At 45.1% G+C, this 19,758-nt stretch overlaps 1 protein-coding gene across 1 annotated transcript in view; it reads right to left on the reverse strand.

Annotated features, from left to right (window-relative positions):
• Positions 1-19,139, reverse strand: part of RNF121 (ring finger protein 121) — a 40,502-nt gene extending 21,363 nt beyond the window's left edge. The window contains exons 1-3 of the mRNA XM_060771296.2: positions 19,041-19,139; positions 4,980-5,017; positions 1,020-1,161 (exon numbers count right to left, since the gene is read on the reverse strand). Coding sequence (XP_060627279.2) covers positions 1,020-1,161; positions 4,980-5,017; positions 19,041-19,097 — 237 coding nt within the window. The 5' untranslated portion in view covers positions 19,098-19,139. The remainder of the gene's footprint in view (positions 1-1,019; positions 1,162-4,979; positions 5,018-19,040) is intronic.
• Positions 19,140-19,758: the final 619 nt, after the last annotated feature.

Raw genomic sequence — 19,758 nt, forward strand, 5'->3', positions numbered from 1 at the left:
ACAGCAGCAATTTCAAAACCGTTGGAACATTTCAAAAAAATAGCATAACAACAATTAAACATCAATATGACAAATCTTTCGCGTGTCGTCAATAGAACCAGAATCCAATGTCATCATCCGTTATTCCGTGTTCCTGTAATCAATTACACTGCCTAATCGAATGCCTGTTTGAACAACCAGGTCTTCACTTTCCTCCAAAATGCCAATAAGGAAGGGGCCGATCTGATATCTGTAGGAAGGGCGTTCCACAGCCGAGGAGCCACCACTGAGAAGGCCCTGTCTCTCGTCCCCGCCAGGCATGCTTGTGATGCCGGCGGGACCCAGAGCAGGGCCTCCCCAGATGATCTTAATGTCCTAGCTGGTTCATAGGAGATGCTTTCGGACAGGTAAGTCGGGCCAGAACCGTTTAGGGCTTTATAGGCTAAAGCCAGCACTTTGAATTGTGCCCGGTAGCAAATTGGCAGCCAGTGGAGCTGGCGCGACAGAAGAGTTGTATGCTCCCTGAGTGCCGCTCCTGTTAGCATCCTGGCTGCCGAGCGTTGGACCATCTGAAGCTTCCGAGCAGTCTTCAAAGGCAACCCCACATAGAGAGCGTTGCAGTAGTCTATACGGGATGTAACCAGAGCGTGGACTACTGTGGCCAAGTCAGACTTCCCAAGGTACGGGCGCAGCTGGTGCACAAGTTTTAACTGTGCGAATGCTCCCCTAGTCACCGCTGAAACCTGAGGTTCCAGGCTCAGTGATGAGTCCAAGATCATACCCAAGCTGCGAACCTGCATCTTCAGGGGGAGTGCGACCCCGTCCAACACAGGTTGTAACCCCATGCCCTGGTGGTTTTTTCAACAGCGGATTTATTATAGCTTGCTTTAAGCTCGCTGGAATAATGCCTTCCCGAAGGGTTGCGGGGACAGGAAGTCTACTGGGTCCAGTTGGAACGGGGCTCATACGAGGTGAGTATCCCCTTCTTGGGGTTATTGGGGGGCGGGAGGGGAAACATATATACCTAGGGGCCAGCTTACGTTGTAGGAGCGGGGGTGCCGCTGCTTCCACTGCACCAGGAGGAGCTGGGCCACCACCAGCGTGGCAATGAGGATCAGGACCATCTCGGCGTGCATAGCCTCGTGGCCCCGGTGTTTGGCGTGCATCCGGACATGCTCCACCCTGGAAGGAAAGGAGGGAGGGGGGGAATGGCAGGTCAGAGACTGGCACTTGCCCTTGGCTTCCGCGTCCCACCATCCCCGGGACCCTCGGTAGCATCACTTTCATTGTTTATCTTGGATAAAAGAGCAGACTGACAAAAAGAAAGGTACCGTATATTCTGGCGTATAAGACTACTTTTTAACCCAAGAAAATATTCTCAAAAATCGGGGGTCATCTTATACGCTGGAGTAGCCTTATGTATGGGAGTCATCTTATATGCGGGTGTAATCTTATACCCTGGGAGTCGTCTTATAGAGCGGGTGCTGAAACTTCCAATCCGGATTGGAGAATCTGTGGTTGCTGCATATGGTGGGGGAAGCTCAAAAATGGCAGTGGCCGCGTCCCTACTGTATGCAGCGACTGTATGAAAGCATGAAGAGCGACGCTGTACAAGTACGGTAGAAGAAAATCCATTCATCAGGATTCGTGGACTTAATGTGGTCCCGATGGTGAGGTGAAGGGGTGCCTCACCGGGAAGGTGTAAGTGAAGGGTGGAGCAAGCTGCAGGTGTCCGGGGTGCCCGGGGTATGGAAAAAAGATATAGAGTGGCTCTGGGCCCAGGCAAACACACCTCTTTTACCTGTCTGGCCCGCCCTTGTATCCTATTCCTGTCCCTCCTCCTCTGCCTCTCAGATCTCGCTCCTGAAGGCTGCAGGTGCGCATGTGCGAGATCTGAGAGGCAGAGAAGGAGGGACAGTAATAGGAAAATTACCATATTGAAATCAAATCTGATGCTTTAAAAAAATTTATTTGGTGTGCGTTGGAAGAGGGGTCGTCTTATATGGCAAATATATACCCAACTCTATATTTTAACTGGAAAAGTTGGGGGTCGTCTTATACGCCCAGTCATCTCATATGCCGGAATATACGGTACTCAACTTTAATAGAAGAGTCCCTATGGCTGACTCTGGTGTCTAAGGGAAGGCATCTTGAGGCAGAGAGAAGCCTTGTGATGCTTCCTTTTCAAATAAAGTGCACCAAAGCCTTTTGGGAAGAAAGGGGAAAGTGACCTTTCCATGCAAGAAAGAAGACAATCACCTTGAGTTACAGAGATCTAGGAAACACAGGTGAAGATAAGACTGCAGGTTTGCACTATGGAGGGGGGTTGGTATCTAAAATAGAGGGTAGCATAGCCTATGGTAGTAAAAAGGGGGAGATGGTCTGGTAAGTTTGAAAAGGTTTTATTATTGCTGATAAAACCAGACAAAAGGAAGTGACCTCACTTTACTACAGTGGTTCTCAACCTGTAGGTTCCCAGATGTGTTGGCCTTCAACTCCCAGAAATCCTAACAGCTGGTAATAGATACAGCCATAGATTGTACCTATTATTGTTGTTGCCTGCTATAGCACTGCACCTAATTCTAGAAATTGCACTCGCCTCGGCCTTTTTAAATTGCCTTAAACAGGCAGGATTATTTTAAATATATATGTGCTATTGTGATTTTTTATGTTTATATTGTTTTGTTAATTTTATGTTTATGTTGTTTATTCTGTATGTATTGATGATGTTACTTGGCCGTTGTGTCCGACTGGATGAGGCTGAACAAATTGAGATTGAATCCAGACAAGACAGAGGTCCTCCTGGTCAGTCGCAAGGCCGAACAGGGCATAGGGTTACAGCCTGTGTTAGACGGGGTTCCACTCCCCCGAAGATGCAGGTTCGCAGCTTGGTTGTGATCCTGTATTCATCGCTGAGCCTGGAGCCCCAGGTTTCGGCGGTGACCAAGGAAGCATTTGCACAACTAAAACTTGTGTGCCAGCTGCGCCCGTACCTTGGGAAGTCTGACTTGGCCACGGTAGTCCACACTCTGGTTACATCCCGTATAGATTACTGCAACGCACTCTACGTGGGGTTGCCTTTGAAGACGGCCTAGAAGCGTCAAATGGTCCAGCGTGCGGCAGCCAGGTTGCTAACAGGAGCGGGGCTCAGGGAGCATACAACTCCTCTGTTGAATCAGCCCCACTGGCTGCCAGTCTGCTACCGGGCTCAATTCAAAGTGCTAGCTTTAGCCTATAAAGCCCTAAACGGTTCTGGCCCAGTCTATCTATCTGAACGCATCTCTTCCTACGAACCCCCCAGGAAATTAATATCGTCTGGGGAGGCCCTGCTCTCGATCCCGCCTGCTTCGCAGGCATGTCTGGCAGGGACAAGAGACAGGGCCTTCTCTGTGGTGGCCCCTCAGCTGTGGAACTCCCTTCCTAGGGATATTAGATCAGCCCCCTCCCTCCTGACTTTCCAAAAAAGAGTAAAAACTTGGCTCTTCGAGCAAGCATTCGGAACCCCGGAGTAAACAAATTAGAGTTGGAAATTGACCCAGGAACGGCCAAGACAATGTAACAGATGAAGATTTGAACAGTTTCTTTTTAAATTGTTTATTATGCAATGTCGTGTATGTTTAATTGCACTTGATGTTTTTGCTTTATTAATGTATGTATTTTGTTTTGGCATTGAATTGTGCCTACTGTATATACCGACCTGAGTCTCCTTTGGGCTGAAATGGGCGGGATAGAAATAATGTAAATAAATAAATAAATAAATACTTGGAAACCGCTCTGAGTTCCCTCGGGGAGATAGAGCAGTACATAAAGTTTTGTTGTTGTTGTAAACTGGCTGGGATTTCTGGGAGTTGAAGGCCAAAACACATGGGAACCCAGAGACTGAGAACCACTGCTTTAGCAGAAGAGTCCCCAAGGCTGACTCGTGTTTCTTTATGTAAGGCACGAATGGTCAAATTTTGGCCCTCCAGGTGTTTTGGACTACAACTCCCACAATTCCTAACAGCCGGTAGGCTGTTAGGAATTGTGGGAGTTGAAGTCCAAAACACCTGGAGGGCTGAAGTTTGCCCATTCCTGATTTAAAACAGAGAAGCCTCATGGTGCTCCCTTCTTAAACAAACAGGGAGACTTGGGAAGAAGGAGGGGGAAGTGATGCAGGCAGGATGCCAAAACGCCTTGAGTGGCATAGATCTAGGAAAGAAGAGGAGAAAAGCAAGGCAGCAGACCTGCATCACAGCAGCGTCAAAGTTTTGCGGCTATGAAGGGGAAATGCTGCAAGCAGGGCCTTGGGAGTGGCTCTAGTCCAGTGGTTCTCAACCTGTGGGTCCCCAGATATTTTGGCCTTCAACTCGCAGAAATCCTAACAGCTGGTAAACTAGCTGGGATTTCTGGGAGTTTTAGGCCAAAACACCTTCAAAAACAGCATTAATACAAGGCTGAAAGTAAAAGAAAAATGCTTTACTTCAGCAAACACAATTATAAGCAAATGCAATTGAAAAAACAAGGAAGTCTTAATGCAGACACAGTGAAAGTCTCTTACAAAAGTCCCAAAAGAAACAACAGACAATAGGCAAAGATCACGAGGTCCTTAACAGCAGACACAAAGCAGGTTCAATCAGCAACAGAGTCGTTGCTAGCAGCGGAAGCTGACTGCTCCTGCTTCTGAGGGGTTAGGGTGTCTCCTAATTAGCTCAGCGTTTTTAGCAGCTATTCAAGCTGAATGGCATCTGTGCTCTGTCTCTTTAAAAATGTAGGCACTTGCAAAGCCTCATCATCTGATTCTTCTTCTCCCTCCAATTCCTGAGCACTTTCCTGCTCCACTTCCTCCTCTGAAGATGAGGAATCCCTAACAGTGACACACAGGTTGAGAACCAATGGACTAGACAGAGACTTCCTCCACCAGCAACCACATCTTACGATTTCACAGATCCTCAGCTGGGCAGAAAAAGGGGCAAGTGGCCAAGCCACCCATAAGCTTCAGGGCAAAGCTGGCCTCTACTCACCTCCATCGCTCCTCTGGGGCCAAGTGCGACAGGTCAACCTGAGGGAGACAAGAACAGATCCAAGACATCATCAGTCTACATGACCTCAAACAGTCTTACATTGAAACATGTGGAGAGGCAGGCAACAAATAAAATGTATTATTGTTGGTTGTTGTAGGTTTTTTTGGGCTATATGGCCATGTTCTAGAGGCATTCTCTCCTGACGTTTCGCCTGCATCATGGCAAGCATCCTCAGAGGTAGTGAGGTCTGTTGGAACTAGGAAAATGGGTTTATATATCTATGGAATGACCAGGAATGTATTATTGTCATTGTCATAATCAATACTTATGCTGATGTAAAACCCTACCACCACCTTTTGCTAACATACGTCACAGGAGGACACAGGCCATTGTCTTTAAATGCCGTTCTAGTGTAAATATCGGGATAACGGTATCAGAAATACAGCTTAATGGTGTAACATTACAAAATGTGGAGCATTTCCGCTACCTTGGCAGTCACCTCTCCACAAAAGTCAACATTGACACCGAAACACAACACTGCCTGAGCTCTGTGAGTGCAGCATTTTTCCGAATGAAGCAGAGAGTGTTTGAGGACCGGGACATCCATAGGGTTACCAAGGTGCTTGTTTATAAAGCCATTGTCCTCCCAACCCTGCTATACGCCTGCAAAATGTGGACTGTCTACAGACGTCACATGCAACTCCTGGAACGATTCCATCAGTGCTGCCTCCGAAAAATCCTGTAAATCTCTTGGGAAGACAGGTGGACAAATATCAGTGTGCTGTAAGAAGCAAAGACCACCAGCATTGAAGTGATGGTCCTCCACCATCAATTCTGTTGGACTGGTCACGTTGTCCGAATGTCCAATCACCATCTCCCAAAGCAGTTACACTACTCAGAACTCAAGAACAGAAAATGGAATTTTGGTGGATAGGAAAAGAGATTTAAAGATGGGCTTAAAGCCAACTTAAAAACTGTGGCATAGATACCAAGAACTGGGAAGCCCTGGCCCTTGAGCACTCTAACTGGAGGTCAGCTGTGACCAGCAGTGCTGCAGAATTCAAAGAGGCACGGATGGAGGGCAAAAGGGAGAAACGGGTCAAGAGGAAGGAGTGTCAAGCCAACCCTGACTGGGACCGCCTTCCATCTGGAAACCAATGTCCTCACTGCAGGAGAACATGCGGATCAAGACTAGAGCTCCACAGCCACCTATGGACCCACTGCCAAGACATCTGGAAGACAATCATACTTGAGCTACAAAGGATTGCCAAAGTTAGTAAGTAAAATGGTATTAGGTTACACACAGCCAAACCCACCATAGTGCCGGCCACCTGGGATTTCAAGACAAAGGTGTGTGGTCAAGCGGAAAGCCCAATGGAAAGCCCAATGGAAAGCCCAGGCCAATTGTGTGCCCGGTGGAGAGGAACCTGCAGAACCCTCACAGCTCCATGTGTTCCAAGCTTATTTGTTACATCACTTCCTTCCAGAAGAAAGGTTCTCCAGCCCTTTTCCCCAGAGAAACTTTCACTGTGAATGTTGGGTCAATGCGTGTGTTGTGGTGGTTTGTGTGCCTTCAAGGCGTTTCTGACTTTTGGAAACCTTATGGCTGGGTTTCCTTGGCGTGACTTGTTCAGAAGACATTTGTCCTTCTGCTCTGAGGCTGAGACAGAGTGACTCTCCCAAGGTCACCTTGTGGGTGTCATAGTCAGGCAATGGGGGCTTGAAAACTTATCTCCACCATCTTTGGGTGCATCTACGTGCAGAATCAATGCAGTTTCACCTTATTTGGACTGTCCTGGCTCAATGCTATAGGATCCTGGTGGTTTCAGAAACTCTTGAGCCTTCTCTACCAACGAGTACAGGTGCCGCACCAAAACTATAAAGCCCATAATTTCATTGCATTGCTCCATGACCGTCAGAGTGGTCTCAAACTGCATTATTTCTACAGTGCAGATGGACCCTTTATCCAAGGCTCAAACCACCACACCACATGGAGTGTAGCCCTTTTAAATTCATGGCAGAGTAAGGTGTGCCTCCCAAAATGTTCAAATCAATACAGTTTATTTATTTATTTATTTATTTGGGGTGCTTCTACTCCGCCCTTCTCAACCCCCGAAGGGGGACTCAGGGCGGCTTACAAAAAGGCACAATTCGATGCCTAACAATTACAGAGTACAATACAATATACAATACACACATTTATCATGTAATATCACAGTTATAACTAATTAAAACAATCAAACAATATACTAGCATCAATAAAAACATCTTGTGGTCAATGTTCACCAAATCCAAGTCCGTAAACCATTTAGCATCGTCATTGTGCCTTCCTACTCTGGTCATTATTGGTTGTCTTAGTCCATCTGCCAGTGTACCCAAAGGCCTGGTCCCAAATCCAGGTTTTTAATTTCCTTCTGAAGGAGAGGAGGGATGTTGATATCCTAATTTCCCCGGGGAGCGCATTCCACAGGCGAGGGGCCACCACCGAGAAGGACCTGTCCCTCGTCCCCACCAGTCTCACTTGTGATAAAGGTGGGGCCAAGAGCAGGGCCCCCTCAGCAGATCTTAAACTCCGAGGTGGGACATAGAAGGAGATACGTTGGACAGGTACGCTGGGCCAGAGCTGTAAATGGTTTTGTAGGTCAAAACCAGCACTTTGAATTGTGCTCGGAACTGGATCGGCAGCCAGTGGAGCTGACATAGCAGGGGGGTGGTATGCTCCCTGTATGACGCTCCCTGTATGACGCTCTGGTTCAGCACCCCGAGCCACTCGCTGAAACACCTCAGCAAGCGAGAGTCCAGAAGTGGCAGGCTAAAACCCGGAACCCCAATCAATGGCTGATACCAAATCCCTCCTGGGCACACAGAAAGCTGGGTGACTTGGAAGGCGCTGAACAGACTGCGCTCTAGTACCACGAGATGCAGAGCCAACCTTAAGAAATGGGGTGATGGCCGACAGTGAGCTCTGGAGTGGGCTGGTCCAGGAGGTCACGAAGTCGGAAGCGACTAAACAAATAAACAACAACATGAGATAAAAAGAGGTAGGAAAAGAGGGAGGCCACCCTGCAATGAAGGAAAAGCCGGGGCTCCCTGACTTTGCAAGACCTGGATCTGCAAGTATAAGACTTTCCTTTGCAGAGTTGACCGGAAGGCAAACAGCACTGTCAGAATTGGGTCAGAAGAAGTCCAAGGATTCCCTTCCCTGGGGTCACAGAGCAGCCATCTTTCAGTTTAGTGCAATTTAGCCAATACCTGCTGAAAAAAAGGGAACAAGGGAGTTCAAAAGGAGTTTGCCCACAGCTGTGTCACCTGACGGGGCCTCCTGCACATTCCTCAAAGGTAACCGGAGCCCAGAGCAAAGGGCTGAGCGAGAAACTCCAAACAAGAGCCCTGTTCTGTGGTTTTGCAGAGTCACAAAGCAGATGTCAGAGCCTTGCTTCTTCCTTGTCCAAAAGTCTTATCAAAAACCACTGGACAAATTGCCGTCAAATTTGGGCAGAAGACACCTACTAACCCAAGAAGTGACCATCACTCAAAAGAAATGATTTTGTCATTTGGGAGTTGTAGTTGCTGGGATTTATAGTTCACCTACAATCAAAGAGCATCCTGAACTCCACCAATGATTGAATTCAACCAAACTTGTCACACAGAACTCCCATGACCAACAGATAATACTGGAAGGGTTTGGTGGGCACTGACCTTGAGTATTGGGAATTGTAGTTTACCCACATCCAGAGATCATGGTGGATTCAAACAATGTTGGACCTAGACCAAACTTGGCACAAATATTCAAAATGCCCAAATTTGAACACTGGTGAAGTTTGGGGAAAATAGACCTTGACCTTTGGGAGTTGTAGTTACTGGGATTTATAGTTCACCTACAATCAGAGTATTCTGAACTCCACCAACGATAGAATTGGGCCAAACGTGGCACACAGAACCCCCATGACCCACAGAAAATACTGTGTTTTCTGATGGTCTTTGGTGACCCCTCTGATGCCCCCTTCCGACCCCCAGGTTGAGAAACACTGATGTAGGAAGTACCCTAATGTGTTTCACTTTTCCAATGTAAGCTTTAAAGGTCCTCATACATCTTTAACACAAATCAGTAGAGGAAAGGAAATCACACTCTTCAAAGGCCCTAAAAATGCTTTTTGTCACGGGGAATGATTTCTCAAGGTAGTGTTATGGTGCCAAACTCAAAAACAGAAGCAGCAGCACAATCCCACACCGGCAGATGGGCGACTGAGCCTATTTTGAGATTCCGGCACGAAACCCGGGAGTAGAGGACCTTAGCATAATCCATGTTGTGCGAGCGCAACGGCACGATCCCACAGCAGGGATGAGTCACGCTCCCAGGGCCAGGAGACCCATAACGTGCCCCCGGGCTTTGCAAATGCAGGATGCAACTGGTGGATCCGGGGGACTGTCATGCCCCAAAGGAGATTGCGCAAGGCATAAGGGAGCCCCACCCTTGGAAGACGTGGCAACAGGTGTAGCTTGTGAAAGGCTCACCTTTCAGGGGATAAAAGGACAAGCAAAGAGCAAGGGCTACATGGAAACAAGCAGGAATCAAGGTTAACTACAGGATCATAGACTTGGAAGGGACCCCAAGGGTCATCCAGTCCAACTCCCTTCTGCCTTGCAAGAATATACAATGAGAACACTCCAAACCAGTCTGGCTTCTGTTTAAAAACTTCCAAACAAGGAAGGAGACTCCACCAGACTCTCAGGCAACAGTTCTCAGCACCAAGAGGTCCTTCCCAATGTTTAGGTGGAATCTTTTCCTGCAAGTTGAATCCATAGGAGCCTATGGCACAATGGGTTAAACCTTTGTGTCAGCAGAACTGATGACCAACAGGTCAGCGGTTCAAATCCAAAGAGAGCAGGTTGAGCTCCCTCATAGAAACAGAGTTGGAAGAGACCTCATGGGCCATCCAGTCCAACCCCATTCTGCCAAGAAGCAGGAATGTTGCATTCAAAGCACCCCTGACAGATGGCCATCTAGTCTCTGTTTAAAAGCCTCCAAAGAATGAGCCTCCACCACACTCCGGGGCAGAGAGTTCCACTGCTGAACGGCTCTCACAGTCAGGAAGTTCTTCCTCATGTTCAGATGGAATCTCCTTTCTTGTAGTTTGAAGCCATTGCTCCTTTGAGTCCTAGTCTCCAGGGCAGCAGAAAACTCCCTATGACTTCCTGTCACGTATTTATACATGGCTATCATGTCTCCTCTCAGCCTTCTCTTCTTCAGGCTAAACATTTCCAGCTCCTTAAGCCGCTCCTCATAGGGCTTGTTCTCCAGACCCTTGATCATTTGAGTCACCCTCCTCTGGACACATTCTAGCTTGTCAATATCTCTCTTCAATTGTGCTGCCCAGAATTGGACACAATATTCCAGGTGTGGTCTAACCAAAACAGAATAGAGGGGTAGCATTACTTCCCTAGATCTAGACACTAAGCTCCTATTGATGCAGGCCAAAATCCCATTGGCTTTTTTGCCGCCACATCATATTGTTGACTCATGTTTAACTTGTTGTCCACGAGAACAACACGTCCTGCTCTCCAGCCAGGCATCGTCCCCCATTCTGTATCTTTGCATTTCGTTTTTCCTGCCCAAGTGGAGTATCTTGCATTTGTCCTTGTTGAACTTCATTTTGTTAGTTTTGGCTCATCATCTCTCTAATCTGTCAAGATCGTTTTGAATCCTGCTCCTGTCCTCTGGAGTATTGGCTCTCCCTCCCAATTTGGTGTCGTCTTCTTGACTTGCTTTGCCCAGAACTGGACCCAAGGCTGTTATTCCAGGTGAGCCCTGACCAACACAGAATAGAGCGTGGCCAAGACTTTCCTCAATCTAGATGCTAGATCCTTATTAATGCAGCCTAGAAGTCAAACAGCTGCAACTCGATAGGATGGGTAATGGACAGCTTGGTCCAGACCAGCTGTCTATGGTAACATGAGAGAGGTGTCCAACTTCTCTACTCTGACTCAGGACTGTTTACGAGTCCAATGCCAAAATGTTGTTATGCTCCAGCGATCGCCTCAGATGTCCTGGGAATGACCGGTAGTGACCTATGCGAGCAGGACCACCAATGACTTCACACCTATATAGGTTGCCCATCTTGCCTATAGAGTTAAGAGTATTCAGCATTAGCATTCAAGTCCAGATGTCTTGCCCACAAGTTGTTCACTATGGGTGTGCTGCTATTTAGTGGTATGTTTTAACACTGCAAACATGTTTCCCAGAGGTTGTGAGAAAAGCACAGGAAGCATTTATCTATCCGAAAACCTGCCTGGGAACTAAGAGGAGGTAAAGCCCCACCCTGTATCCATCCACCCATTTCTTTTGCATCTGGCCACACTTTCCACAACTCCTTGGCTGCTGCCATCCTACCCTTTACCCACAAATTACTGGAAAATCTAAACCTTGGCTGAGAAACTGCATACTGACTTATTGAGAAACCATCTGTTTCTAAGACTAGCATGATGCAAAATTTGGCATGGAAGATTTGCACAAGCTTCAGGCCCAGTTGAATACTCTAGATGCCAAGGGGGGAACTACCCGACTCATATGTAGTTATTACAGCTTTTAAAAGATTCAGGCATTATCTGAAATGCTTGGGACCCGAAGTGTTTGGGAATAACTGTATTTGCATATAAACAATTAGGTATCTTTGGGAGCCGAAACATTAAATTCATGTATACTTCATACACACCTTATACACATAGAATCATAGAGTTGGAAGAGACCTCCTGGGCCATCATCCAGTCCAACCCCATTCTGCCAAGAAGCAGGAATTTTGCATTCAAAGCACCCCTGACAGATGGCCATCCAGCCTGTTTAAAAGCTTCTGTTTAAAAGCTTCCAAAGAAGGAGCCTGGAGGTAATTGTAATACATACAATTCATAGAATCATAGAATCAAAGAGTTGGAAGAGACCTCATGGGCCATTGAGTCCAACCCCCTGCCAAGAAGCAGATATATTGCATTCAAATCACCCCTGCTTAAAAGCCTCCAAAAAAGGAGCCTCCACCACACTCCCATACAATTTAAATAATATAATGCAGGAAACAAAGTTTGTGTATACTGAACTGTCAGAAAGCTGAGGTGTCGCTTTCTCAGCCACCCATGGGGACAATTTTGGGAGTATTTTGGATTCTGGAATTCCAGATAAGCTATGCTCAATTGATACAGAAAGAGATGCAATTAAAATCTCACTAGTGAGCCTTACATAGCAACTGAAAATACCAAGGAATACAAGGTGCAGTAGTTAGAATCCTAGAATCCTAGTGTTGGAAGAGACCTCCTGGGCCATCCAGTCCAACCCCCTGCCAAGAAGCAGGAATATTGCATTCAAAGCACCCCTGACAGATGGCAATTCAGCCTCTGTTTAAAAGCTTCCAAAGAAGGAGCCTCCACCACACTCCAGGGCAGAGAGTTCCACTGCTGAACGGCTCTCACAGTCAGGAAGTTCTTCCTCATGTTCAGATGGAATCTCCTCTCTTGTAGTTTGAAGCCACTGCTCCATTGCGTCCTAGTCTCCAAGGAAGCTGAAAACAAGCTTGCTCCCTCCTCCTCCCTGTGGCTTCCTCTCACATATTTCTACATGGCTATCATATCTCCTCTCAGCCTTCACTTCTTCAGGCTAAACATGCCCAGCTCTTTAAGCCACTCTTCATAGGGCTTGTTCTCCAGATCCTTGATCATTTTAGTCACCCTCCTCTGGACACATTCCAGCTTGTCAATATCTCTCTTAAATTGTGGTGTCCAGAACTGGAAACAATATTCCAGGTGTGGTCTAACCAAGGCAGAATAGAGGGGTAGCATTACTTCCCTAGATCTAGATGAAAATTTAGTTTCCTCTACTAGTTCCAATGTTATGGGGATGACAGAAGAGAAAAACTACTAAAAAGACTAACCCAGTTGAGATCAGATCCATTTCCTTCCTCAGAGGACACAAAGCTGACCATTTATGCTAATCTATGCATCAATTCACTGGATGCTAAGTATTTGAAGCCACCAGATTCCGCCTGATTTTGGAGGCTACTTAGAGAGAAGACCAAGGAATACTGGCTGCAGGAGGCTCAATTTCAGAAGAAGGAAATGGCAAGTCTCTTCTGAGTGATCAAGGGTCTGGAGAACAAGCCCTATGAGGAGCAGCTTAAGGCGCTGGGCATGTTTAGCCTGAAGAAGAGAAGGCTGAGAGGAGATTTGATAGCCATGTATAAATATGCGAGAGGAAGCCACAGGGGGGAGGGAGCAAGCTTGTTTTCTGGTGCCCTGGAGACTAGGACGCAATGGAGCAATGGCTTCAAACTACAAGAGAGGAGATTCCATCTGAACATTAGGAAGAACTTCCTGACTGTGAGAGCCGTTCAGCAGTGGAACTCTCTGCCCCGGAGTGTGGTGGAGGCTCCTTCTTTAGAAGCTTTAAAACAGTGGCTGGATGGCCATCTGTCAGGGGTGATTTGAATGCAATATTCCTGCTTTTTGGCAGAATGCGGTTGGACTGGATGGCCCATGAGGTCTCTTCCAACTCTTTGATTCTATGACCCTTGCCTAAGAAAATTCTATGACATCCATGCAGTTGTCATATGTCAACAGCCAACACGAAAGTACATGCTTTAACTATCTGGACTTGGTAGAAAACAGCAGCACAAACAGAGCATTCCTTATCCAGAATTCTAAAATCTGAAATCCAAAACTGTCACTATTGTTCTTGTGGGTTTTTTGGGGCTATAGGGCCATGTTCTAGAGGCATTTCTCCTGACGTTTCGCCTGCATCTATGGCAAGCATCCTCAGAGGTAGCATCCTCACTACCTCTGAGGATGCTTGCCATAGATGCAGGCGAAACGTCAGGAGAAATGGCTCTAGAACATGGCCCTATAGCCCCAAAAAACCCCACAAGAACCTAGTGATTCCAGCCATGAAAGCCTTCGACAATACACTGTCACTATTGCTTTCTGAAGCTCAAAGGACCAAATTTTGTTCCATGCACCAAACTATTAAAAGGTATTGCATAGATCAACAACCTGACTGAGGTTTTGCAAACAGACCCTCATCTCTCTCTCCCCTCACTGGGGCTTGAACCTGGAAGTTTTTCCGTGCAAACAAACTACCGTATATACTCGAGTATAAGCCAACCGGAATATAAGCCGAGGCACCCAATTTTACCACAAAAAACTGGGAAAACTGATTGACTCAAGTATAAGCCGAGGGTGGGAAATGGAGCAGCTACCGGTAAATTTCAAAATAAAAATAGATACCATAAATATACTTTAATTGAGGCATCAGGAGGTTAAATGTTTTTGAATATTTACATAAACCGAATTGTAAGATAAGACTCCCCAACTCTGATTAAACCATTATTGTAACCTTCTTCATTGTAAATGTGCTTAAGTATCCTTCCAATAATAATAAAGAGAGGAAAATCATAAATATTATAAATAATAATAACAGAGGAAAATAATGGAAACATAATAATAACAGTAATAATAGAGTAAAATAATAAATGTAATAATAATAGAGTAAAATGATAAATGTAGTAATAATAATAGAGTAAAATAATAAATGTATGATAATAGTAATAATAATAACAACAATAGAGTAAAATAATAAATAACCTTGACTTGTGTATAAGCCAAGGAGGACTGTTATTATTACAGAAACAGAATAATAACAGTAATAATAGGGTAGAATAATAAATGTAATAATAATAATAGAATAAAATGATAAATGTTGTAATCATAATAGAGTAAAATAATAAATGTATAATAATAGTAATAATAATAACAACAACAACAGAGTAAAATAATAAATAACCTTGACTTGAGTATAAGTCGAGGCGGACTTTTTCAGCCTACAAAAAGGGATGAAAAACTAGGCTTATACTCAAGTATATACAGTATGTGCCTTACTGACCTATGTATGACTGGGAGATAATACGTATTGCTATATTTTAGAGAACAGCAATAGCAAACCACTTCTCCTTGAATAAGAAAACCCGATGAAATTGATGGGGTGGCTTTAAGTTAAATGGAAGGTGTGTACCATGCTGCTCATGAGACCTCTACTCTTGCAACCCATTTTGCAAAACTTAGGAAACATGATAGATATTGCACTTCAAGAACATCTAGATAGCCATGAGTTTCTCCCCCTGGGAGCACTGTAATGCCCAGCGATCCACCTAGCAGGCTTGTAATCTCCCTTAGACAGGAGCCACATGGAAACTTGAGATGGAAATCAAGATGAGAAGGAAGCACGCCTTTCTTTGAGAGTTGTGACCAACAGCAGAAATATAGGGTGAAAGGCTTAGGTTGATTCAACCCAGAGCAGCTTCCGCCAAGTCCAATGTGCACCGATATCAGATGCTGGTGTCAGGTAGCGACCAAGCCAAGTCCAAGGTGTGACTCTCCAAGGTTATAAAGGAGGAACGGGCAAACTTTGCCCCTCCAGGTGTTTTGGACTTCAACTCCAACAATTCCTAACAGCCATCGTCTCCTGCTGCCTTGTTGTTAGCAATGCTTCTTAAGGCCCATTCAACCTCACTCCTCAGGATGTCTGGTTCTAATTCATTCACCACACCGTCAAAGCTATCCTCGATATTATTATCCTTCCTATACAGACCTCCTGTATAGTCTCGCCACCTTCTCTTGATCTCTTCAGCTTCTGTTAGGTCCCTGCCATCTTTATTTCTTATCATATCAATTTTTGCCTGAAATTTACCTCCAATGTTTCTAATTTTCTGGAAGAGGTCTCTTGTCCTTCCTATTCTGTTGTCTTCTTCCACTTCCATGCATTGCTTATTTAAAAATAGTTCCTTATCTCTTCTGGCTAACCTCTGGAATTGCGCATTTAACTGGGCATATCTCCCCTTATCCCTGTTTCCTTTTGCTTTCCTCCTTTCTTGGGCTACTTCCAGTGTCTCAGCAGACAACCATTTTGCTTTGTTGGTTTTTTCTTTCTTTGGGACATACTTTGTTGCCGCTTCCTGAACAATGTCGCGGACTTCTGTCCATAGTTCTTCTGGGACTCTGTTTACTAAATCTAGTCCTTCAAGTCTGTTCTTCACTTCCACTGTATATTCGCTTGTATTATTATTATTGTATTATTATTAGTAGTATTATATTGTATTACATTATAACATTATCAATATTATGTGTAACATTATCAATATTATATTCAGCAGGGGTTGCCTCTAAAGACTGCTCAGAAGCTTCAATTGGTCCAATTGATCGGCAGCCAGGATGCTAACAGGAGCGGCACTCAGGGAGCATACAACTCCTCTGTTGCGCCAGCTCCACTGGCTGCCAATTTGCTACTGGGCACAATTCAAAGTGCTGGCTTTAGCCTTTAAAGCCCTAAACGGTTCTGGCCTGACCTACCTGTCCGAACGAATCTCCTCCTATGAACCAGTTAGGACGTTAAGATCGTCTGGGGAGGCCCTGCTCTTGGTCCTGCCGGCTTCACAAGCATGCCTGGCGGGGACGAGAGACAGGGCCTTCTCTGTGGTGGCCCCTCGGCTGTGGAACGCCCTTCCTAAAGACATTAGATTGGCCCCTCCTTATTGGTATTAAGGAAGAGAGTGAAGACCTGGCTTTTCGAACAGGCTTTCAACTAAGCAGTACAATTGATTGATTATTGGAATATGGATTAATGGACAATGAGATTGGATGCTGATTCTATTGATGAGACGTGATGGATTGTTGTTTTCCTGTATTGTTGTATTGATGTTCTGATGTTAATTAATGGATATTACTGTTTTAAATGATTAATGATTTTGTACTGTGTTGTTGATACTGGTTGTTAACCGCTCTGAGTCGCCTGAGGGCTGAGAAGAGCGGTATACAAGTGAAGTAAATAAATAAATAAAATAAATAATACATACAATATATTATATTATTAGCACAGCACAATATTTGTATTATATGTCACTATATTGTACCATACCATTATACTGTAATATTACATATTACATGTAATACAAAATATATAGGTTCTTGTGGGTTTTTTCGGGCTATAGAGCCATGTTCTAGAGGCATTTCTCCTGACGCTTCGCCTGCATCTATGGCAAGCATCCTCAGAGGTAGTGAGGTCTGTTGGAATTAGGACAATGGGTTTATATATCTGTGGAATGGCTGGGGTGGGGCAAAGAGCTCTTCTCTGCTGGAGCTAGGTGTGAATGTTTCAACTGATCACCTTCATTAGCATTTGAAGGCCTGGCTGAGCCTGGAAAAATCTTTTGTTGAGAGGTATTAAGATGTGCCTGCCTGCTTCCTCTCTGCTGTTTTGCTGTTGTAATTTTGGAGTTTTTTAATACTGGTAGCCAGATTTTGTTCATTTTCATGGTCTCTTCTTTTCTGTTGAAATTGTCCACATGCTTGTGGATTTCAATGGCTTCTCTGTGTAGTCTGACATGGTGGTTGTGAGAGTGGTCCAGCATTTCTGTGTTCTCAAATAATATGCTGTGTCCAGGTTGGTTCCTCAGGTGCTCTGCTATGGCTGACTTCTCTGGTTGGAGAAGTCTGCAGTGCCTTTCATGTTCCTTGATTCGTGTTTGGGCAACGCTGCATTTGGTGGTCCCTCTGTAGGCACTGAAGACTACTCCAACCAGAGAAATCAGCCATAGCAGAGCACCTGATGAACCAGACTGGACACAGCATATTATCTGAGAAGACAGAAATGCTGGACCACACCAACAACCACCATGTCAGACTACACAGAGAAGCCATTGAAATCCACAAGCATGTGGACAATTTCAACAGAAAAGAAGAAACCATGAAAATGAACAAAATCTGGCTACCAGTATTAAAAAACTCTAAAATTACAACATCAAAACAGCAGAGAGGAAACAACCAGGCACATCTTAACACCTCTCAACAAAAGATTCCCCCAGGCTCAGCCAGGCCTTCAAAATGCTAATGAAGGTGGTCAGTTGAAACATTCACACCTAGCTCCAGCAGAGAAGAGCTCTTTGCCCCACCCCAGTCATTCTACAGATATATAAACCCATTTTCCTAATTCCAACAGACCTCACTACCTCTGAGGATGCTTGCCATAGATGCAGGCGAAACGTCAGGAGAAAATGCCTCTAGAACATGGCCATATAGCCCGAAAAAACCCACAAGAACCTTATTATTGTTATTATTATTATTTGAAACACAACAAGATGAGTCCACAGCAGACACTCAAACCCAGGTGTGTGGGTTATAAATAAATTTTAGTATTATTATTATGTTGTATTATTATTAGTAGTATTATATTGTATTACATTATAACATTATCAATATTATGTGTAACATTATACAATATATTACTCCAGGGAAGCTTGTTTCCTGCTTCCCTGGAGACTAGGATGCAATGGAACAATGGCTTCAAACTACAAGAGAAGAGATTCCATCTGAACATGAGGAAGAACTTCCTGACTGTCAGAGCCGTTCAGCAGTGGAACTCTCTGCCATGGAGTGTGGTGGAGGCTCCTTCTTTGGAGGCTTTTAAGCAGAGGCTGGATGGCCATCTGTCAGGGGTGATTTGAATGCAACATTCCTGCTTCTTAGCAGAATGGGGTTGGACTGGATGGCCCATGAGGTCTCTTCCAACTCTTTGATTCTAGGATTCTATGATTATCAATATTATATGTACATACAATATATTATGTTATTAGCACAGCACGATATTTGTATTATATGTCACTATATCATACTATACCATTATACTGTAATATAATTAGTAATATTACATATTACATGTAATACAAAATATATAATTAATATATTGTTCCCAGATAGCCCTTTCTAGGAGGTAAGAATATAATTAGAAATAATTAAGCAAGGGGGCTGGCCCTTAATTAACAATTAATTAATTAATTAACCCTTCTAGCTCATGACAGGCCTTCCTAGGCAGGAAAGGCCCCTTCCACCTCTAAATACAAGCTTTGAGCTGCTGTTCTAATCAGTATGAATAGCAAGGGAAGTCATAATGCTGTGGAGAATGGGGCCTGCTTCCCTCCAGGCTGCCACCCATCAGCCCCAGTGTTGTCTTCACCGCCTCCCTGCCGTGATTACCTCCTCCACGTCGTGCTCGAGGGGCCCCCCAACCTCCAGCTCCACCACCGCCGCCATCTTGCCCCCTCGCCAACTGGCCAACTCGCTTCCGCCGGCGCCCACCAATCAGCGCCCGACGCCGGCTCCCTCTCCACCAATCAGCGTGCGATAGAGTTCGCCTCCGATGTAGCTATTGGCTGAGGTGGCTTCGGAGGCGGGGCTTCTCTTTCTGTGAGGAGAAACTTCTGCCTGAGAAGACGAGGGATTGTCTGATATGTGCGGAACTCGTGCCAGGACGAAAAAAAACCCTCCCTGTTCGAAACCCAGCATCCAAACTGGACCACCACGCGTTAAATACGTTCAATAAAAATACCCGCGTGAATATGGTATGACACATTTTAGCGAGGGCTCAATTTTGCGTTTTGTTTTGAGGCTGTAAATTGAGAGATACTCCCTTGTTCTCGCCTATTTCCTTCATAGGGCTACTCAAATGCCGAAAAAAACTACAACTACCAGCATGCATAGCGGCAGGTCCTATCAGATAATATTACTCTATTTATGACAAAAGAATCGCTTGAAACTTGAAAAAAAAATCCTAGAGTAGAGAAAGAGAGGGAGACAGACGGAGCAATGCGTTGTTTAATTCATTGTAATTTTTGACTTCATTTTTTAATTTCAATCCGCCTTTTTCTCCACTCAAGGCTGACATGACCTTGCTTACGTCACAGCGAGGAGAAAG

Source organism: Anolis sagrei, chromosome 3, assembly GCF_037176765.1.
Source record: "Anolis sagrei isolate rAnoSag1 chromosome 3, rAnoSag1.mat, whole genome shotgun sequence".
Classification (NCBI taxonomy): Eukaryota; Metazoa; Chordata; class Lepidosauria; order Squamata; family Dactyloidae; genus Anolis; species Anolis sagrei.